The 24,068-nt window shown below is 39.7% G+C and overlaps 1 protein-coding gene across 1 annotated transcript in view; it reads right to left on the bottom strand.

Moving 5' to 3' along the window:
* The window catches only part of DNAH8 (dynein axonemal heavy chain 8), a 369,939-nt gene that overhangs the window by 284,095 nt on the left and 61,776 nt on the right, over positions 1-24,068 (bottom strand). Inside the window, exons 13-18 of the mRNA XM_088795770.1 lie at positions 13,360-13,557; positions 11,091-11,167; positions 9,640-9,739; positions 8,680-8,799; positions 7,223-7,358; positions 4,054-4,241 (exon numbers count right to left, since the gene is read on the bottom strand). Of these exons, the coding sequence (XP_088651896.1) occupies positions 4,054-4,241; positions 7,223-7,358; positions 8,680-8,799; positions 9,640-9,739; positions 11,091-11,167; positions 13,360-13,557 (819 nt within the window). The remainder of the gene's footprint in view (positions 1-4,053; positions 4,242-7,222; positions 7,359-8,679; positions 8,800-9,639; positions 9,740-11,090; positions 11,168-13,359; positions 13,558-24,068) is intronic.

A 24,068-nucleotide genomic window follows, 5' to 3' on the forward strand; every position in this document is an offset into this window, starting at 1 on the left:
TCCCTGTGGGGGAGTCCTACTCCTGTAGATGGGCGCTGTCTTTTCTGTATTGAGCCCTCCCCCTATGCTTACAGCCAAATCTGAATCTGATTGATCTGGTGAGCTCTGAGGCTGAACCCTGCTGACTCACTGAGACCCTACCCCACCCAACTCCCGGAATGCTGGAGACACTTTTCTATGAGAGCAGAGAGCCCCAACTGCATTGTACTCTTTCTTCAAAAACTATCAGCGTCCAACAGACCCAAGGCTGGCAGCAACTGGCCTCAGTGTGCTCTGAGAGTTTTACTAAGTAGCTTCAAGATCAGCACTCTCACCAAATCAGAATTTACATTAACCTAGTGAACATAACTCTTCCCAATCTAGTGGCTCCCTGAGACCCTGCCATACTACAGAAGACTTCATCAATGCCTGAACCTTAAGGGAGGTGGCAGGTGGCAGCAAGTCTTTGGATGTCCTGGTATTTGGAGGTCTTTGGGTGTCCTAGGTACCCTAGGCCTGGTAATGCTGGCAGCCATCCTCAGTTTGCAGTGTGGCCTCTCCCACATGCCTCCAGGTACACCACAGGCAGCAAAAAACCTCAGATCGTTCTGTAGCTCTTACCAGGTAGTCCCTGGCCAGTCACAGGCAGTGGGAAACCTGGGCCTGCACCAGAGCCCCTTGCAAGAGGCCCCAGAACCAACGTACTTGGAGACTGGCTTCAGACCATAGCAGAGCACTGCCCAATTAGCTTCACAAGCAGCACACCCAAAGGGTGGTCTAACAGGCACCAGAATGCACTGGGGTGAATCCCACTTGCTGGATTAAGCCACCCAAACAGCAGCCTGTAAGCTGTGGTTGTGGCCAAACCCCAAGCCAAGCAGCCTGAAGATCAACCCCACCTACCGACATGCCAATAGCAACCAAGATTCAACTATAACACCACCCCAACTCCCCTTTCCCCTGGCAACCATCATAAATGTTCTCTATGAGTTTGTTTCTGTTTTGTTTGTTCACTTTGTTCTTTAGATTCCACATATAAGCAAAATCACATTGTATCTGTCCTTCTCTGTCTAACATACTGCATTCAGCACAATACCAACCAGGTCCATCCATGACACTGAGGATAGCAAGAACCCATTCCCCTCCATGACCAAGCAATATTCCATTGTATATATGTACCACCTCCTCTTTATCTGTTCTTCCATCGACAGACACCGGGGCTGCCTCCACATCTTGGCCGTTGTAAACAGTGCTTCAATGAACATATGGATGCACATATCCCCTCAAAGTAACATTTTGGGTTTCTTCGGATAAATACTCAAAAGTGGAATTATGGGTCCTTCTCTGTCTCTTGTTATAGTCTTTGTTTTAAAGTTTATTTTGTTTGGTGTAAGTATTGCTACTCCAGATTTTTTCTTTTCTGTTTCCATTTTCATGAAATATCTTATCCCATCCCTTTACTTTCAGTCTGCGTGTCTTTCGATCTGAAGTTGAGTTGCTTGTAGGCAGCATATGTAAGGGTCTTGTTTTCTTATCCATGCAGCCACCCTACATCATTTCATTGGAGCACTTAATACATTTACATTTAAAATAATTATTGATAGATATGTAGTTATTGCCATTTTATTATTCACCTTTTTATATTTTTTGTGTAGTCTTAAAGAAGTCCCTCTAACATTTCTTGTAATACTGCTTTGGTGGTGAGGACTCCTTCAGCTTTTTCTTGTCTAGGAAGCTCTTTATCTGTCCTTTGATTGTAAATGATAGCTTTGCTGGGTAATCTTAGTTGTAGGTCGTTACTTTTCATCACTTTGAGTATTTCCTGCCACTCTGTTCTGGCCTGCAAAGTTTCTGTTGAGAAATGAGCTAACAGTCTTATGTGAGCTCCCTTGTAGGTAACTAACTTCATTTCTCTTGCTGCTTTTAGGATTGCCTTTAACCTTTAGCATTTTAATTATGATGTGTCTTGGTGTGGGCCTCTTTGGGTTCATCTTGTTTGGGACTCTCTGCACTTCCTGAGCTTGTCTATTTCCTTTGCCAGGTTAGGAAAGTTTTCTGTCATTATTTCTTCAAATAGGTTTTCAATTCTTTGCTCTCTCTCTTTTACTGGTACCACTATGATGCAAATGTTGGTAGATATTGTCCCAGAGGCCCCTTAAACTGTCCTCATTTTTCTGGATTCTTTTTTCTTTTTACTGTTCTGATTGGGTGTTTTCTGTTACCTTATCTTCCAAATTACTGACTCAATCCTCTGCATCAGCTAATCTACTGTTTCTTCCCTCTAATGTATTGTTTATTTCAGTTATTGTATTCCTTATTTCTGCCTTGTTCTTTTTTATGTTTTCTATCTCCATTTTTATGTTTCCTATCTCCTTGTTGAAGCTCTCCCTGAGATCACTGAGTATTGTTATAATCAGTGTTTGGAACTCTGCATATGGTAGATTGCTTGTCTCCATTTTGTTTAGTTCCTTTTCTGGAGTTTCGTTCTGTTCTTTTATTTGGGACATGTTTCTTTGTCTCCCCATATTAGCTGCCTCCCTGTGTTTGTTTCTTTACAGAGGACTGCTATGCCTCCTGGTCTTAGAAGGGTGGCCTCATTTAGTAGGTGTCCTGTGGGGCTCAGGAATGCAGTCTACCTGGTCTCCTGAGCCAGGTATTCCATGTGTGTCCCTTGTGTGTGTTGTGTATGCCCTCCTGTTGTAGTTGACACTTGGTTGCTCTCTGCACTTCAATGATAGGGATTGACCATAAGGCTGATTGGTTGTGAGGACTGGCTGTGAGTACAATGGAGCAGTTATTGTACAGGGTCTAACCCTACAGAGTAGGATTCACTTTAGCAGGGCTTTGGTGCCTGCCCAATCATCCCTTTGGGTGTGGTGTTCTTGGAGATGGCCGGGTGATGTTATAGCTCGGTCCAAAGTTGGTCACCAAGTTTGCCAGCCCCAGGTCCTCCTGGGAGGGGCTTCACCTCAGGTCAAGTTCAGCCACAGCCTGTGCCCTGCCCAGGACCACCTGGCACAAGCCAGAAAGCAATCTGCAGATGGCTGCCACCATGCTGGACTTGGAGGTGACTCAAGAGGCTAGGCCACAAACCAAGGCTGACTGTCACTAGTGCCAGACTTGGGGCTGCTCAGTAAGAGGTATGGGACATGCTGAAGCCAGATGCTGTTTGATTGGGTTTTATGAACCTTTGAGAGATTTTAGGAAAGTCTGTAGCATGAGTCAAGACAGGCTGTTTATATGGAGAAGCCACTGGAAGTGGATTGGGTTTCCCTAAGTTTAAGTGGGGCAGGGTCTCTGGGAATTACCGGGGAGGGGTAGATAAATGGTGCTAGCCAGGTTATAGAGACTCAGATATGGGGGCGACCTTTGTCTGCACACCAGGAAGGGGGAGGGCTCAGCCAAGAAACAATGGCTTCCGCCAGCTCCTCTGTCTGGGAGAAAGCTGTCCCTCCAGACCTCAGCACAAAGCTAGACAACTCAGTTCCTCCCCTTATGTCCCTGGAGCCTTGCGAGCTGCTGCCCCAGCACTGGAGCTCAGAGCCAGTGAATCCGTCAGTGAGTAAGTCCACGCATGGGACCTTTAAGAGGACTGCCTGGGACTCTAGCTGCCCTCCTCTTGCTCAGCCACAATCTCCACCAGGTTTCATAGCCAGAAGTTATGGGGACTTCTCAGCACTGGAACACTGGACTGGGGAGCCTAGTATACAGTTGAGACCTCCTTGCTCCTCTGGGAGAGACCTACACATCCGAGATATTCCTCCTGATTTTTAATGGTCACATGTGGTTGTTCTGAGCCCGTTCAATGTCTCTGCCCCTCCTACCTGTCTCAAGATGGCTTCTTCTGTATGTCTTTAGTTGTAGGGCTTCATTTCAGCTATACTCCAAGCGATTCTCAATGATGTAGTTTCGCTGTAATTTTGATGCGATTGTGAGAGGAGGCAAGTACAGCCTTTATCTACTCTGTCATCTTGATCAGATATCTGATATATTTTTGTTTTGGGGGTTTTTTTTGGTTTTTGTTTTTTTTTAAAAAGGACTTCAAAAATAACTAGAAAATATAACCTATCTTACCTGCAAACGCAATTTGTCTGCTTTCAATTTACTTTCCAATTTTAGCAATCTCTTTGCTTGTTCTGGAACATCCAGCTTCATTTTTATCATGCACTTAGTTTCCCGAACAACTTCCAGAATTTTGGGATCAAAATTAACCATCAACTTTCCTGATTCTGGATGTCGCACAAAAAGTGTGGCTTGTAAAGCTACAAATAAATAGTTATTGACATTAGTTATTCTGGATTTCTTTTCTGCTTCCATCCCTGTTTCCCTACCCGTCTTTCCCACTGGGCTACTGACTTATTACAAGCAAAATAATAGTTCTGGCTATCCCAGGTTCTTAGGGACGTATCTGACACATGGTCAGTGCTCCAAACTTAAATAAATGCAGTTTCTGTAAAGCCATAAAACCAGATCAAGAAAGAAATGGACCAAGAATGGATAACCTTTGTGCTATGAGCTGCAATAACTTTCTGAGTGGGACTAAGAGAGCTGTAATACAGTGTTAGTGTATTTTTATAGATGGTGATTTAACCCCTGGGAGAGAACTAGAAGATGTGCACAGTTACAAAATATGACACACCTCATAGATTTCAAACCCTTTTCCATGCCTCACCCCAACTAGCTTCTTTAAGGAGGTGTATCTGAATGAATTCTCCATTCTGAATTTCTGATAACTGGGCTCAGTATGAGTAAGAAATATTTATTAAACACCATTGCACTGTGAACTCCTGGAATAGAGGAAGAATTTTTTACACTGTATCTGAATCACTACACGAACATTATTAATATAAACAGGCATTTTCAGATATGCCTTTTATTATGAATTGAAATACATAATCCCAATGGTTCATGCTGAGCAACCTTAGATTATTTGTTATCCTAACATGAATTACCTTTAGAGGCATAATAATAACACACTTACAGACAAGCACGCACTAGCTTGAATTATATCTCATATTAACAAACACTACTAACGTGAGATTTCCCATGTATCTTCCAAGCCTCACATTACTGTACAAAATGTGTCTGCATCAAATTTCTAATAAAATATCTGTGTATGCCTTTGAAGTTAGTAGACTTTCACTCATCAGATAAAGTTAGTCTTAATATGGCTCCTAATGATGCCGGTTTCATGAGGATTTCAACTAAAAATTTTACCCAATACATTTGTAACCTTTTTAAAATTGGGCTAGAAATAATTTACCCTCCCAAGTAAACTCCAAAGTAACTTTTGAACATTTGATGAAATCTGTCTTCCTTAAGGCTGTACTGAGCTTTCTTGAAAGGACAAAATGTCAGCAAGACCACTAACAATACTGACAGCCGGGAAGTCTGCTCCAGGGCTGAGTGAACATCCATCCCACGTAAATCATCACCAGAGAACTTCATACTCATATAAAGCAACCAACTAAAAGAGGCCGATACTAGGTCCCCAGTCATTATTCTGAGTTTCTGTATAGTTAAACATCATCACATCACTATAACACCAAGAAGCCTTCCAGAGCAATTCATTCCCACTAGCCTGTGTTTACATGAAAGGCAAATCTGAATCATGGCCTTGCCACTTCCAAGTTGTGTGATCTTGGGAAGTCACTTAACCAGTCAGTGCTCCAGTTTCCTCATCTGTAAGATGAGGATAATAGTTCCTCACAGGGTTGCCATGAGGATTAAAGGAAGTTGTACATGTAGTGTTTAGACAAAGCCTGGAACATGGTAAGCATTACATGTTAGCTATGCTGTTATTTAAAGGATGCAAAGATGAAATAGACAGAGAGAGTACCCTTGGAATGTGTAGGGGAGATAAGACAGATCAACAAGCAGTAAGTGTCATGAGAAAGAACTGCAGATGAAGTGTGTGGAGGACTCTAGAGGAAGAGCACATTATCTTCTGCCAGGAAAATAAGGAAGGGATTTATGGAACAGGTGGCTGTTGAACTTGTTTTTGAACATATACAGATAAGAGGGGGAAAAACAGCAGGACAAAAAAAAAAGAGTAGAAAACTAAATGGTATTGCAGAAGCTAACATGTACATGTTCCATGTGTCAGTTGTTAAACATTCTTTTACTCTTTTCTATAATGTGAATGTTAAGCTTCTCTTGATGCTCCTTTGAGAGTGTTGCTCTATTAGCGGGCTTTCATTAGGATCCATAGGGTCCTTCCATTCACATTACCCAGAAACAGCTGGCCTGACAGAAGTGGCCTATTAAAGGTTTAACTATGGTGTCAGTTGGGGAAGACACCCTGCTGGCTTGGGGCACTGCCCTCCAGGATGCAGGTGCAGTGAATCAGTGGCCTGTATATAGTGCTGTGTTCCCAACAGCTAAAATACATGGGTCTGGAACCAAGAGGCAGAAGTAGGAGTGGCCCCTCTCACTGTCACTCCCAGTGACCCAACTGCAGAATTTGTGCTTCCTGTGCCTGCAATTCTGTGCTCTGCTTAAGTGGCGATCCTGGGGTGGGAGGCAGAAACTACTGTACCAGGGGACACAGTTAGGGTTCCCCCAAGCTTATGGGTAAGAACTTAAGGATAAGGTGGGACAAAGCATAACCACGGTTGAGCCCAACAATAACAACACTTCAGATGATGCCCCCACAGATGGATGATGGCTTAGAACCACCATCGCCCCACCTCACACTTCACTGACCCATGTCTTAGCACCCCTCGCAGGTACTTAGACACAGGCCTAATACACTTAATTTACTGGAGCTCAACATTGAAGTTAAATTCAGCTATAGAAAAAGAAAGAGAGGAAGGGAGGGAGGGAGGGAAAATGGAAGGAGGGAGGGAGGCAGACCAGCAAGCTGCAATTCTTTCTCCCTTGATTGGGGCTAAGATTTCAATCTGTAACATGATAAAACTAAATATGAAAACTTTCCTATATCTATGGAGAAATGTCTACAAAGAGTCTTAACACTTCCTTTTAAATGCTGTTTTTCCAGGGAAGTCATAATCTAAGTATATCAACTTTAAGGTCATGACAATGTTTGCTTATAAAATCAGAGTGTTATTACTAACTGTAAAGAAATAAATAATTCTATCACCCCCAAATCTAAATTGAACCATCATAAGATTATATAAAAGGGATGTGAAACTTCTCCAGAACCATGAGCTCATTCAAACTCGCCTAACACCGCCCCCACCCCACCCCGCGCCTGCGCATCACCGCACAGCCCTCTACACACCGTACTGCAGCTGCGACATCTCTCTGACCCACGCCGTGTGATAGACCACCTCAAATTCCACCAGGACGTAGGAAATTTTGTTATACTGACGAATGATAGCTTTACCATCTGTATTTGACAAAATTTCTGAGTTTTTCTGTTTTTTAAGGGAAAAAGACTTATTTTTAAAAGACTGCTGCTTGTTTTCAAATCCAAATCATAAAGCTGCTTATATTTAAAATGGCATCAAATAATTATGCTACCCATTTAGATGTTTTCCTCAGAGTAAAACAGAGATGAGGAAGGCTATACGAGCTAGAGATGGAAGGAGGGAAACATTATCAGTAGAAAGGGAAAACCGGAAAAGGGAATACAGGACTTAACAAGAAAGGTCTCCAGCCCTGCAGCCAGACCCAGGCATTGAGAGTCTCTACCTCCAACTCTCTGTTCCTTCCCCACTTTTCTGGACAAGATACAATGGACTGATTTTCCTTGAACTTTGGAAAATTCAAAAGTTTGCAAATTCCAGCACCTCCCTCCCCCAAAATAAAGTAACCCTATATCAAAGAAGAGGAACGAAATTTATTTCTGTAAACATTGAATGTTTTATGTTGTGAATGGCATTAAGTCAGAAACGGAGCAACCTCTGCTCTGCCACTACAGAGCAACCAGTGATCAAGTGCCCATCCTGTCTCTTGTCTAAAGCCAGCATTTTCATTTTTTTTTTAATATTAAGAAAAGTAAAATAAATGACAGTCGCCAAACAAAAACCAAAAACTTAATATTTAATAATGCTTAAATAATGTTACTTGTAAGACTATTGCTTGGTAGTTATTTTGTTCCATATTTAGGTATAAGACACACACCAAGTAGGCTGTGTCTGCTTTGCTCCTGTCTTTTTAAAAAAACAAAGTAAAAACAAAACAAAATGCAAAAACAAAAAACAGAGCAGACAGACTGGCAATTTCAGAATGCTGACAAGGCCCGAGTATTCTAGTGTTTTTCAGAAATCTAATCCCCTTAAGGACACAGAGAATGAACATGCTTTATTACTCCCTTCTCTAGGTCTCAGTTCTTCATACAGGAATAGATGCTCCAAGGGTATCTCAACCTTAACTAATATATATCAGTGACTCATCTGTCCACACATAAAGGTAAGCCTCAGCGCTTGGCCTGTACTTTATTGTCTTCAAAACAATTATTTTTTAAAGCCTTTATAAAGTGTCCTGTATTGTTAAAACTCATAGAGTTATGAGATTCACCTCCTTAAATGTAACTGTAATTAAACGGGCTTATCTACCAAACATGAAAAAATTGCCTTGGTGTCTCTCAGGCATATTTATAAACTAATTTTTCTTCACCCAGTAAAAGAATTAGCTCTAACTACTTCCTTGGACACAAATATTACAGCATAAAATATAGTTCTTGTATTAAAAACCACCATAATCCACATACTGGAAACTTAACCATTGGCTTACAAAGAAATAGTTGATGGGCTCACTTATCCGACGATAGAGCTGTCTCACCCAAAGAATTTTTCCTGCTATAGGGGGCATGTTGCGAGCCAGAGGGGGATCATCTTTTTGAGAATGATAAAGCTGTAATTAAAGGTCTAGTATTAATGTCTGAAATTCAATACAATGGAAGAGGCAAAAAACAGAAAGCTACATTTGTATTGATGTTTAGCATTATTCCCATGTTTCGTACCGAGGAGGTAGGTAGTCAGTAAATATATAAATACACTTCAGAGATAATAACCTGAGGTTCAGAAACTACATTGTTTACAGTATATGACACTTAATCCTCTCTTAACCCTTATGTCCAATTACATGTTATTTTTTCTGCCTTTTTATCCCAAAGTTAAAGGAGATATTCAATAGCGAGAACACATTGCTACATTATATCTTCCATGATAGTCTTCAGAGCATATATTTCCACACATAAAAATATTAACTTAAATGGGCTTTCCTATACACACATGAATGCTGTCACACAAAGACAGTTCTTTTTTCTCATGTTTTTTAATTAAATGTATTGCGGTAACAATGGTTAGTAAAATTACAGAGGTTTCAAGTGTGCAATTCTTTAATACATCATCTATATATCACACTGTGTGCTCACCAGCCAGAGTCAGTTCTCCTTCCATCACCATATATTTGACCCCCTTTACCCTCCTCTACCATCTCCCCTCTCCCCTTACTCTCTGGTAACCACTAAAGTGTTGAAAGACAGTTCTGAAGAGCAAAGGGATGTAAATGTGGGTGTCCAGTGACATACACTGTCAGCACCTTCCCACATAGAGAGGGGAGCACCAGAGCTACTTAGCAGTGAAAGGTTTGCTCCTGGAAAGCTTGGTACAAGATAATCATGGCAAATACTTTCGGAATACATTTCTTTTTGTACTAAAGTACGCTTCTATTTATAAACATGATACTTGCCTTCTTAATAGCTTCAAGTTCAGCCACGTAATACTGAAGAATACACTCAATTGTGTGATTTATTTCTAATTGAAGACAGGGAATGTTCAGCTTCTGGAATCTAAAAGTAATTGAAGGTGAGTAATTAAAAAGTAAATGAGAAACATACTTAAGAATTGCTGCAATCCTAAAAATCCATTCATTTAGTCATTTGACAAATATTCATACCAGGCTTCATACATTTGCTAGGATACAGTGAAGAACAAGATAGGTGTGTGGTTCCAGCCCTCGTGGAGCCTACAGTTATCTTATGGGAAAGAGAGAGATCAGACAAGAGTTACATAAGTAATTATTTAAATTACAAGGGTGCCAGAAATGCGTGTAACAGGGAACCCAGCACCTCTGGGAAGTCAAGAAATACTTCCCTGAGAAATACTTCCCTGAGAAGTGACATTTAAACTGAGATTGAAAAGATGAGTGGGGAGTCGGCTTTGCAAAGATGGGAAGGGAGAACACTCATTATCCCTCTGTCAATATTAATGCTTATATGATTCCAAAATAATAATAATAATAGTCACAATAATAATGATGATTTTTGTCAGCCAAATATCACTTTCACTTAGAGACTAAGTGATACACAGGAAATACCAGAATCCAAATGTTCTGATAATAAAGTGAGTTAACACCAGCATACTATAGGTTAAAAAAAAAAAGGGCAAAGACAGAAAGAGAAAGGCAGAGACAGAGAGAGAAATCACCAAGAAAACAGTACCTGCCATCTGTCTGTACAGTACTATCACTTATCAAAATTATTTTGTCTGTTTTGACTTATGATGGTCTGTCTCATAAGGTAAGGTCTCACTGGTATTATCCATCAGAGAGACATGGAAGTATAGCAAAGCTGGGCCCAAGCCCAGATCCACTGGCTCTCAGTAGAGAGTTCCCAAAGGGTCCCTAACGTGGGTCATGAGCCCTCCCTCCTGGGAGAAAACAGCCCCTAGTCCAGCTTGTCCCCCTAATCTAGGCTTTCCTTCCCTTTAGGGGAGCACTGTTGTCGGGAGTGGTGGGAAAGGAAGCTACGGGAGCACTCACGAGGGAACATGGAAAGTTGAAGATCTACCACTCTTCATTTCACTTTCAGAAATCCTTTCAGTACACAGAATTAAACATTACTTGCTCCCTTTCCAATAACACCTATCAAATTAACTTCAAATATATTACATAGCTGGGGGAAAAAAACATGAAAAATATTTTATTTTCTCATTGAAAGACTTTCTGCTACCAAAAATATGCAATGAAAAATATCATATTTCAAATTTTTAACAGTCTGTTTAATGGTGATTGAAAGATTAATGTTTGTGAGTTTTAATGTTTGCCTAGGAGAGGTTTCCAAGAACATCTTATTTGAAATTGTATTTTCAGATATGGAGTTATCCCAAGTAGACACTATACTGCCTAATAATTATAAATACCTTTGAAGCAGCTGAAGAGCCTGCTGAGAAGAGAAGATTTTTCCAAAAGTACTGTTCATAAATGCCTGTATTTGTACCTAAAATAAAACACTAATATTTAAATGACTTTTGACACTAAGGAAGAAATTCATTTTGTTTAACAATAATTAATTTTCCTACAGAATCAAAATAGCCTTCAGCACACCTACCATCTAAGCATCTAGAACTGAACTGTCCAGTATGGTGGCCACTGGTCACATGTGGCTACTGAACACTTGAAATGTCACTACTTGGAAGTGAGATGTGTTGCATATATAAAATATGCACTAGGTTTCACTTTCGTACCAAAGATAGGAATGTAAAATTTCTCAATGATTCTTATATTGATGACAAGTCAAAATGGTAATATTCTGAATTATGCTGGGTTGAATAAAGTATATTATTAAAATTAACTTCTTCTGCTTCTTTTAACTATTTTTCATACAATGGCTAGATACAATAAAATTACATGTGGTTTGCATTTGCTGCTTGTTATCTACTGGAAATTACTGACTAGAGAATTTATGAAAGGAGTGAACAGGCCTTACACCAAGCATATTTCTTTGGTATATTGAGAATTTCTAAGCATACTGCTAGAGCAATGTAATGACACTATAGACACCCAAGGTCAACAGGTGCCATTTTCCAACTCTGCTGCTCTCAGAAACCTCTTTAACATGAAGAAAACATTCCTTTGAGACCTGTACCATCCCAAGCGGTGAACTCCAAACTCCTGGTACCCAACCAATGGAACTGATGCACTCTTTGCAAGTTCCTTTCACTCACAGATTACACTGTTATGGTCTACTAATCTATACCACATCCACTACTCAAACATTGGGAAAGGAAGGCAAGCTAAAACACTGACAACTCTTTCAAAATATTAAAAAGTTAATATGGCCTCTAAATATACTGAAAGCTAAAGTTTGTATCTAAGACCACAGTAGAGCCTTTACAACATGTAATCTTTATTAAACAATCATAAAAATAATTTAATTTTAAAAATCCACATTCCCATCACCATGAAGATGTAATTCACAAATCTTTCTAGAAGCAAACTCTACCCTGCCCAACTAGCCAAACACTAAAAGTAATATCTAAAATATTAATTAATTTATAATAATATCAGAGTCTAACTTTCCAAAACTGAAAGGAAATATATGCCAAAAAGAAAAGGCAGTGTTATTAGAATTTTAGGATCTTTCTTATTTATATTGTCCAGATTACATGCAATATAGATTTTAAAGAATCTTTAAATAACACACACACACACACACACACACACACACACACACACACAGAGGGTGCCAAAAAAAATGTATACACATTTTAAGGAAGGAAAAAAACTGTATTAAAATTGTAATACTCAGTATATACTGATAACAAAAGACGAATACAAGTCATGTTTGACTTCTGCAATTACAAGAGGTGCTCAGACTGGTTACCATCAGTGTAATTTTAATACAGTTTTTTCCTTTCTTAAAATGTGTATACATTTTATGGCACCCTCTGTACACACACACACACTTTTCCTCACCTACGTGGCAAAAATTTCAGACTCAGGCAGTGGAGAGAGTATATTCTTGTCCCTCCCTGTGTCTCCAGGATATTGTGCAGCAAAGAGGGGATCTCTCCCTGGGGCTAAACCTGGTTTTATAGTAGTTTTCAGTAAGGGAGTAACTGAGGTCATATAAATACAAAAGGTGAGAAAGACAGATGTTATATCTCACCAGACATATTTGTTAACTACCTTCATCCCTCCAGTGGCCCTGAGGCTCTGATAAACAGGACAAGGACCTTTAAGAGCTGTCCCCTAAACTGCAGAGAGAATATGGCCGTCAAGGGCAGGGCCAAGTGGAGAGTGACCCCCCCTTCCTAATCTGTCCTCAAATCGTTTCACACTTGAAACAAAGAATAAGGATGACAAATATTCCCTCATTCTGGAAGAATGACATTGGCTCCTTGGCACAACAAAAATCGAATACAAATTTTAGTGTAAACTGAAAATGAATGCTAGCTACAATCGTCCTTTGGGTTTCTGGTTATTCACTGACATCTTTTATTGAATATGCTAATTTTTCATTTTTATAAAGGTGGAAAATATTTTGTGGACTACTTGAAAAATTATTCACACTAGGAAATATTTTTGATCAATTTGCAAGAGTAAGGTAATAAAAAATAAATATGTGAATTCCAGTATTATTGATTACATTTGAGCTTTACTAAAGTAAAAGTATGTATAATTACTTACCTCTAAAGCACTGATTTTTGCCATGAACTCTAAGAAATCTGTGTCGAATTCTGTCCTTCTTGGATCCAGGATGTCATATTGCTTTTTCTTAACCCCTTGATATATATTTTTGAATTTTATTGCCATAATATCTATTCCCTCTATGGTAGAATTACTCAAGGCTGAGAATGTTTGCACAACAGTTATCATTTCTGTAATCTTAAAAAGAGAAGTATTGTTTTATTTTACAAGTGGGATATTAGCACTCATCCCTAGAATAAGCTCTTAATGAATCATTGATTTAAAAAACAAACCAATAAACAGGTCCTAGAATCATTTAGGTAAAACCAACCAAAGGAGATAAAATAGATAAAATAGAAGACAAATCTCTGTCACTAATCAGTACTACTCTATTTAAGACAGATGGTGTTCTAAACTCTCCAGAGAGAGTTCACAACCTTTTTCAGAATTTGATCACTTTGTCTTTGAGAAGGAGGAAAAAAAGAATTGGAGTAAAAGCCCTTGGAGATGTCTACACAGCTTCATCCTTTTATTCTTGAGAATTTTCTGAAAATCACTTCACTGGATCACTGGACTCAGAAGCTTTACCAATCTTCTTGGCCTTCCCCTCACTATCCTTCTGATATGTCACACTAGCAGAAATCCACGTCTGTTTTCCCTTTCCCCTGCACTCAGGTGGGAAGGCCCAGAAGACTGAAGAATGACTGCCATCACTACTGACCCCTGAAGAGCTCTGGGAAACCCTCACAATGGACTTTAGTGCAGAAATGGCTGCACCCATCTCAATGTACCAACACCACCCACTGCACCAAAAAAAACTCTTTTCATGTTAACTGGCTACTCAGTTCCTTACTCTTCATCGATAATTCCCCATTTTGATTCCTGTTTTGGAGAACAATGCTCAAAGCTCTCCAGGGTGGGCCCATTTGTCCAATGGTCAAACAGAAAATAAAATGTTTCAAGGGAGCCCTCCAACTACTACACACCAAGAAGACAACACTACCAGTCCTACAGAGCCAGCAGAATTCACATAAAGTCCTGCAAATGTCAACGCAAAATGACCATTTTCTGAGCAACTGTCATTCTTCTGCCACTATTTCCATACACTTCCAAAAACCATTGTCATCCTAGAAGCCAGTCCAAACCCTCAGGAAATACAGACCACCTGGAATTTATAGCATTTATGCTCTATATAAACATGAGAAATAGCTGGGTCTCCCACTAATACGTACACTCCATTCACCTTAAAAAACAAAAACAAATTTTAAAAAACACACTGAAGAACTAAACTACCTACCTGCTCTGTTTTTCTATCCCACTAAGACTGCCCTTTATCCCTTTTCCTACCACCTGACCCCAATGGCCAGAGACTGGGATGAAATTCCTGTCTCTAATATGTCCTCTATTTTGTCCATGGCTGGATGAGGCCATAAAGAGGCAGAGAAAGCAGTCGGTGCCAAACTGAGCCACTGCCTCCCGCACCCCATGGCAGCAATGTAAAAGCCAATTACGGGAACCAACCAGGACCGAGCTCCTGCTAGTTTGTCCCGGCCTTGGCTTTGGAACAAGTCTCTCTTTATCAGCTTTTGACCCCTCAGTGTTGCCAAGCAAATTATAATCCCTTTTCTGCTCACCAACCTTGGCACCCTTTCCAGCTCTCACCATGTTACGATTCCCTCATCTCCACGTCATTAAGTCTCCCCCCAGCACTATGAGCTTCCCACCCCTTCACTTGTCTCCCACAGATGTTCAAGGTGAGAAGAAAACAAAACTAAACTCTGGGACACATAAACATTCACCAAAATTTACATGGAAAGAAGAGGAAGAATCAGCAAAGAAAAGTGTACACACTTAATTCTGCCTCCTCAGCACAGACTAACACTCAATGCACCTCAAGTGTCCACCCACTAAAAACAAGGGTGCATTTTGGGCACCAAAAGCTGACACACTAGAACCTCCCTCACTTATTCAGTAATGATCCCCAATATCTCTGCCTAAATCTGAGGTCTCAGCTCTCCAACCCCAGTCTCAGTCCCGTCTGTCCTTTGACTGTGCCTCTTGGTTACCCTGACATCTGAATCATACCCTTCCCAAATAGGCTCTGACTTAGCTTGTCCAGCTGACTCTCCTCTTCACTATTTAAGAATTCACAGGGGTACCCTAACAGTGACCCCTACTGGGCCCCACTCATCAGGGAAAGCCCATTCAGGCAGCTCAGTAACTATCTCTACAAGATTTTCACAAAATCATGGCCACACTTCAAGGTAAGTTGTATAGCCCATTCTTTGAGAGTCTGGACATCACGTCCACCACTCACACCTGGGAGAGATGCCAGTCAGCCAGAGACTTCCCGCAGGAGAGTTGGGATAACACACAAATTGAAGGCACCTCATGTAAGGCCTAGAGGTGCTGCATTAGCTCTGGTTTCTGAGCCCTCGTGGAACAAGGGGTTTTGTGGATTTTTTAGTTTCAGGTGTACAAAACAGCATAGCGATTAGACATTGATACTACCTCACAAAGTGATAACCTCAGTAAGTCTATTACCCACCTGACACTGTACATAGTTATTTCAATATTATTGACTATCTTCCCTATGCTAGACTTTATATCCCTGTCACTGTTTTTCTTAATACTTGACATTCAGTATTATTTTACATTAGTTTCAGGTATACAGCATAGTAATTAGACATTTATATAATTTATGCAGTGATCTACTTGATGAGTCTAGTACCCACCTGGCACCATACATAGTTTTTATAATATTATTGACTATATTCCCCATACTGTATTTTACATTCCCATGACTCTTTTGTTAACTACCAATTTGTACTTCTTAATCCCTTCACCTTTCTCACCCAGCCCCCCCAATCCTCTCCCATCTAGTAACTGTCAGTTTCTTCTCTGTATCTAAATGTTTCTGTTGTATTTGTTCATTTATTTTGTTCTTTAGATTCCACATATAAGTGAGATCATATGGTATTTGTCTTTCTCAGTCTGAATTATTTCACCTAGCATAATTCCCTCTAGATCTATCCATGTTATCGCAAATGGTAAGATTTCACTCTTTTATTACGAATAGAATTGCCATATGACCCAGCAATCCCTCTCCTGGGTATCTACCCAAAAAATCTGAAAACATTTAGAGATAAAGACACGTGTGCTCCAATGTTCATTGCAGCTTTGTTTACGGTAGCCAAGACATGGAAACAACCAAAATGTCCTTCGATAGATGAATGGATAAAGAAGTTGTGGTATATATACACAATGGAATACTATTCGGCAGTAAGAAAAGATGATATAGGAACATTTGTGACAACATGGATGGATCTTGAGAGAGTAATGCTGAGCGAAACAAGTCAGACAGAAAAAGCAGAGAACCATGTGATTTCACTGATATGTGGTATATAAACCAAAAACAACAAAAGAACAAGACAAACAAATTAGAAACAGAAACTCATAGACACAGACAATAGTTTAGTGGTTGCCAGAGGGTAAGGGGGGCGGGGGGTGGGGGGTGGGAGATGAGGGTAAGGGGGATTGAATATATGGTGATGGAAGGAGAACTGACTCTGGGTGATGAACACACAATGGGATTTATAGATGATGTAATACAGAATTGTACACCTGAAATCTATGTAATTTTACTAACAATTGTCACCCCAATAAATTTAATAAAATAAAATTAAAAAAAAAAAAAAAGATTTCACTCTTTTTAGGGCCTAGTAATATTCCATTGTACATATATACCACCTAATCTTTATCCAGTCATCCATTGATGGACATTTCAGTTGTTTCCATATCTTGGCTATGTTAAATAATGCCACAGTGAACATAGGGGTGCATATATCATTTTGAATTAGTGTTTTGGTTTTCTTTGAATAAATCCCCAGGAGTGGAATTGCTGGGTCATAAGGTAATTCTATTTTTTATTTTTTGAGAAACCTCCATACTGTTTTCCACAGTGGCTAAACCAATTTGCAATCCCACCTACAGTGCACAAGTGTTTCCTTTTCTCCACATCCTCACCAACAGTTGTTGTTATTTTACTGACAATAGCCATTGCGACAGATGTAAGGTGAGATCTTATTGTGGTTTTTATTTGCATTTCTCTGATGATTAGTGACACTGAGCATCTTTTCATGTCTACTGGCGATCTCTATGCCCTCTTTGGAGAAATGTCTATTCAGGTCCTCTGCCCATTTGTTAACTGCATTGTTTGGTTTCTTGGTGTTCAGTTGTATACTTTCTTAAATTATTATTACTTTGGACATTAACCCTTGTCATATATATCACTGAATATATTCTCCCATTCAGTAGGATGTCTTTTTGTTTTGTTGATGGTTTCCTTTGCTGTGCAAAAACTTTTTAGTTTGATATATTCCCATTTGTTTACTTTTTCTTTTGTTTCCCTTCCCTGAGGAGATACATCAGTAAAAATATTACTAAGCATAATGTCTGAGAGTTTGCTGCCTATGTTTTCTTCTAGAAGTTTTATGGTTTCAGTCTTACATTTCAGTCTTTAACCCATTTTGAGTTTATTCATATGGAGAAAGAAGATGGTCCAGTTCATTCTTTTGCATGCATCTGCCCAGTTTTCCCAGTATCATTTATTGAATAGACTATCTTTACCCCAGTGTATCTTCTTGCTCCTTTGTCATATATTAAATGACCATATAGGCATGGATTTTTTTTCTAGGCTCTGTATTCTGTTCCATTGATCTATGTGTCTGCTTTTACGCCAATACCATGCTGTTTTGATTACTATGGCACGTAGTATAGTTAAGGTAGCGTGCTACCTCCGGCTTCATTCTTCTTTCTCAAGATTGCCGTGGTTATTCAGGGTCTTTTATGGTTCCATATAAATTTTAGGATTATATGTTCTAGTGAAAAATGCCATTGGTATTTTGATAGAGATGCAATGAATCTATATATTGCTTTGGGTAATACAGACATTTAAACTATATTAATTCTTCCTATCCATGAGCATGGTATATGCTTCCATTTATTTGTATCTTCTTTAATTTCTCTCTTCAATGCCTTAGAATTTTCTGAGTACAGGACTTTTATTCCTTGGTTAGATTTATTTCTAAATATTTGTTTTGCAATTATAAATGGGATTGGTTTCTTAATTTCCCTTTCTGGTAATTCATTATTGGTGTATAAAAATGCAACTGATTTCTGAATATTAATTTTGTATCCTGCTACTTTACTAAACGCACTTATCAATTCTAATAGGTTTTTGGCCGAATCTTGGGTGTTCTCTGCATATAGTATCATGTCACCTGCAAATAATGACAGTTTTACTTCTTCCTTTCCAAGTTGGATGCCTTTTATTTCTTTTTCTTGTCTGATTGCTGTGGATAGGACTAACAAGTCTATGTTGAATAAAAGTGGTGAAAGTGGACATCTTTGTCTTGTTCTCATCTTAAAAAGAATGCTTTTAGCTTTCCCCATCAAGTACGATGTTAGCTGTGGGTTTGTCATATATGGCCTTTATTATGTTGAAATATGTCATATGTGTTCCCACTTGCTGGGAGTTTTTATCATAATAGGATGCCAAATTTTGTCAAACACTTTTTCTGTACCTATTGATATGATATGATTTTTAATTTTTAATTTGGATTATGTAGTGTATGAAGTTAATTGATTTATGAATATTAAACCAACCTTGCATGCCAAAAATAAATACCACTTGATCGTGGTATATGATCTTTTTAATGTATTGCTGAATTCAGTTTGCTAATATTTTGTTGAGGATTTTTGCATCTATATTCATCAGAGATATCAGCCTATAACTTTCTTTTTTTTGTAATGTTTTTGTCTGGTTTGGGGATCAGGCTGATGGTGGCCTCATACAATGAGTTTGGGAGCCTTCCCTCCTCTTGAGTTTTTGGAATAGTTTGAGAAGAATAAATGTTAATTCTTTTTTTTGAACGTTTGGCAAAATTCACCTGTGAAACCATCTGGTCCAGGACTTTTGTTTGTTGGGAAATTGTTGATTACTGATTCGATATCATTAGTAGTAATCAGTTAAGATTTTCTGTTTCTTCTTGATTCAGCCTTGGAAGACTGTATGCTTCTAGAAATGTATCTATTTCTTCCAGATTGTCCAATTTGTTGGTATATAATTGCTTGTAGTATTTTGTTTAAATTTTTTGCATTTCTGTGCTGTTTGTTGTAACTTTTCTTTCATTTCTGATTTTATTTATTTGGGTCCTCTCTCCTTTTTCCTTGATGACTCAGCTTAAAGGTTATCAATTTTGTTTATCTTTTGAAAGAACCAGCTCTTGGTTTCACTGATCTTTTGTATTGTTAAGCCTCTATTTCATTTAAGTTGGTGCAAAAGTAATTGCGGTTTAAAAAGTGAAAAACAAATGGAAAAACCACAATACTTTTGCACCAATCTAACAGTTCCGCTCTGATCTTTATTTCCTTCCTTGTATTCACTTTGGACTTGTTTGCTATTCTTTTTCCAGTTCCTTTAGGTGTAAACTTAGATTGTTTATTTGCCATTTTTCCTGTTTCTTGAGGTAGACCTGTATTGCTATCAATTTCCCCCTTAGGACAGCGTTCACTCTCTCCCATAGATTTGGGGTCATTGTATTTTCATTTTCATTTGTCTCAAGGTATCTTCTGACTTCTTCCTTAATCTCATTTTCAATGCATGAATTGTTTAGTATCATGTTATTTAGTATGTTTGTGTGTTTTTCAAGTTTTTTGTAATTGATTTCTATTTTCATACCATTGTGGTCAGAGAAGACATATGATATTATTTTAATCTTCTTAAACATATTGACTTGTTTGTGGCCTAACATGTGATCATATTGGAAAATATTCCAATATGTCATTCAATATTTGTTATATATATTAACGTGCTCCTGTGTTGGCTGCATAGATGTTTACTAGAATGATGTCCTCTTGGTGGATTGATCCCTTTGTCATTATGTAATGTCCTTCTTTGTCTCTTAGTATAGTCTCCGTTTCAAAGTCTATTTTTTCTGATATAATTATTGCTACCTCAGCTTTTATTTCCCATTTCCATTTGCATGAAATATCTTTTTCCATCCCTTTACGTTCAATCTGTGTGTGTCTTTCAATCTAAGGTGGGTCTCTTATAGACAGCATTTATGAATGGGTCTTGTTTTCTTATCCGTTCAGTCACTCTGTGTCTTTTGATTGGAGCATGTAATCCATTTACATTTAAAGTGATTACTCATAGGTAGTTATTGCCACTTTTCTGTTCATATTTTTTATCTTGTTTGTTTAATTTCCCCCTTCTTCTTCTTCTTCTTCAAGAAGTCTCTTTAACATTTCTTGTAACACTGGGTTGGTGGTAATGAATTTTTTTGGCTTCTTTTTGTCTGGAAAGCTCTTTATCTCTCCTTCAATTTTAAATGACAGCCTTGCTGAGTAGAGTAATCCTGGTTGTAGGCCCTTGCTTTTCAGCACTTTGAGTATTTCCTGCCACTCTGTTCTGGCCTGCCAAGTTTCTGTTGAGAAATCAGCTAATAGTCTTACGGGAGCTCCCTTGTAGGTAACTAATTGTCTTCTCTCTTGCTTTTAGATTCTCTCTTTGTCTTTAACCGTTGCCATTTTAATCATAATGTGTCTTGGTGTGAGCCTCTATGCATTCATCTTGTTTGGGACTCTCTGCACCTCCTAGCCTAATATGTCATTTTCCTTTACCAGGTTAAGGAAGTTTTCAGTCATTATTTCTTCCAATATGTTCTCCATTCCTTGCTCCCTTTTATCTCTTTCCTTATGATGCAAAGGTCGTTATGCTTGATGTTGTCCGGGAGGTCCCTTAAACTATCTTCATGTTTTTTAATTCTTTTTTCTTTTTTTGTTCCTATTAGGTGTTTTCTGCTACTTCATTTTGTAAATCGCAGATTCGATCCTCTGCTTCATCTAATCTGCTGTTGTTTCCTTCTAGTATATTCTTCATTTCAGTTATTGTATTCTTTATTTCTGACTGGTTCTCTTTTACGGTTTCTTCTGTCCTTCTTTATGCTTACTATCTCTTTGTTGAAGTTCTAAGTTCCTTAAGCATGCTTATAACAGTGTTTTAAACTCTGTGTCTGATAGGTTGGTTACCTCCATTTTATTTCTTTTTCTGGAGTTTTCTCCTGTACTTTTATTTGGGACATGTTTCTTTTTTTCCTCATTCTGGCTGCCACACAGTGTTTGCTTCCATGTATGAGGTAGGTCTCCTGTGTCTCTCAGTCTTGCCAGGTGGCCTTATGGAGTAGGTGTCCAATGGCACAATCTACCTGGTCACCTGGACTGGATGCTCCAGGAAGTGTCTCTTGTGTGTGTGATGTGTCTTCTCCTGTTGTTATTGAGCCTTGACTGCTTTTGGCACTTCACTGGGTGGTACTGACTCTTAGGCTGACTGGCTGTGAGGATTGGCTATGCCCACAAAATATAAGCTGCTGTGTAGGGGCTGACCCTTCAGAAGGGGATTTGTCCCAGCAGGTTCTTATGCCTGTTGGGACCACCTTTTGGGTGTGCCACTTGTGGGGCCAATTCGGTAGTGCTCTGGTGTGGTCTGAGGCTGCGGTATGGGTATGTTGTTTCTAGTGCCTCTTGGGAGGGGCTCCCATGCAGGTCAATTTTAGCCTTGCTTCTGACCAGCCTGGGGCTACCTGCTACCAAGGCTGTATGCAGTTGGTTGCTGCCTGCAATGGACCTGGAGGTGTATGCCGGTGTCCTTGCTGTGAACCAAGGCCAGCTGCCACCAGAATTGGGCCTCGGTCAGCTTAGCAAAAGGCCCAGGGCCCCCACTAGGCCTGTTGCCACCTGTGGGCTGACCATAAGGCTCAGCTGCTGAAAGAGTCTCATTAGGTGCACGGACCAGTTTGGCTGACCTGGTGTTGACAGTATCCCTGGTGATGTCATGTGAGTTAAGTGGGGTGGGGTCCCAGGGAGTAACTGGGTGTGGCCAGTGGTTTTCACAAAGTTAATGCAGATTTACGTTCTGCACCAGCACTGAGCCTGTGGCCACCCCACAAAATGCCCTGAGAATACTGAGGCCAGCCATCACTCACCTTGGCCTGCAGAACCCTAAGAGCTGCCCAACAAAGGCTGCAGCAGAAGCTAGGGCTAACTGACCACCACCAAAAGTTCTCCAGGCTGCCACAGGCCGTCTGCTGCTGTAAAATACTTTCACAGTTTGGGGGTGAGGCTGGCTACCCAGGAGCTGAGAGTGCCCCCTCACTAGCTAGGCATGGCAGGGTCCCAAGGAATCACCAAGGATTTTACCAGACCAATGAGGTCTCAGATTTGGTCTTTTGAGGGAGGGTTCAACACAGGACACATGGTGCCCTCATGTAGGCAGGTTCCACACAGGGATAATGGCAGCTGTCTCTTTAGCCCTCGCCATTAGCCATACAGCTCAGTCTTTCCCTGTATGTCTCTGGAGTCTCTCAAGTTGCTGCCTCTACGCCAGAGCCAAGGGTCAGTGCTTGCAAGTGAGTGAGTCTGAGCACAGGCCCTTGAAGAGAACATCTGGGTTTCCAGCTGCTTTCCATCTCACTGAGATGGACAATGGAATCCTTGTTGATTTTCACTGCCAGATGTTTTGGAGACTCCTCTTCCCAGCACAGGACCCCTGGGGTGGGGGGCCCGGTATGGGTCTGGGACCCCTCACTCTTCAGTGGGACCTCCCCTGCTGAGGTGTCCCTCCCGGTGCTCAACTACTATGTTTAGATATGAGGTCAGCCCATTTTGTGTCTCTACCCCACAAACCAGTTTCAATGTGGCCTCTTTTTTATATCCTTAGTTATAAGGGTTCCATTCAGCTAGTCTGCAGATGATTCTTGAGGTTGATTGCTCTATAATTATAATTTTAATGTGATCCTGGGAGGTGGCAGGCACAGCCCTGACCTATTCTGCCATCTTGAACCTTCTCCTCTGCATGAGGTTCTTCAGACTAAAGTAAAGGCAGGGCTTCTCCAGAGGTGGGGCAGGGGAAGTAGCTAATGCATTTGGCCATTACTGCCCACTCCTAGCATCAGGAATGCTTGGGCTGCTATGTCACAAATGGATGCCCATGATGCCCGGCATTAGAGCTGCCACAAAGATCTTTATTGCTAATGGGTTAACCATTAAGTTCCAGCCCTGAAACTTTATCAAGCATAAAAGTGTACCCAAGTTGGCTGGGATTCTGGCTCCTGGATAAAATATGGGTAACTAGGACCCACCTCCAGGTTTTTGTGGATTCAAAAACATTAAGTGTCTTTGTGGGCAATGTCCTGACCAATAAGGTCTATTTATTAATTTGACCTATGCCATAATTCTTCTGATTTTATATGTGCTCCCTAAGAAATCCCTGTTGTTCACAAAACAGCCCCATACAATAGTTTCCTAGATATGGCACCAAAAGTATAAGCAACAAAAGAAAATTTTGATAAATTAGACTTGATCAAAATTAAAAGTTATCACACTTTAAAGGATACCATTAAGAAAGTAAAAATATAATTCACAGAATGGGAGAATATATTTGCAAATCATTTATAATAAGGGACTTACACCCAGAATATATAAATAACAATAAAAATACAAATAACTAAATGTAAAATGTGGAAAAGACTTGAATAGAAATTTCTCCAAAGAACTACAAATGGAAAATAAGCACTTGAAAAGAATTCAACATCATTAGTCATAAGGGAAATACAAATCAAAACCACAGTGAGATATTACTTCACGTC

The sequence above is a fragment of the Rhinolophus sinicus genome, chromosome 2, assembly GCF_057876585.1.
Source record: "Rhinolophus sinicus isolate RSI-liver-muscle chromosome 2, RSI-T2T, whole genome shotgun sequence".
NCBI lineage: Eukaryota > Metazoa > Chordata > Mammalia > Chiroptera > Rhinolophidae > Rhinolophus > Rhinolophus sinicus.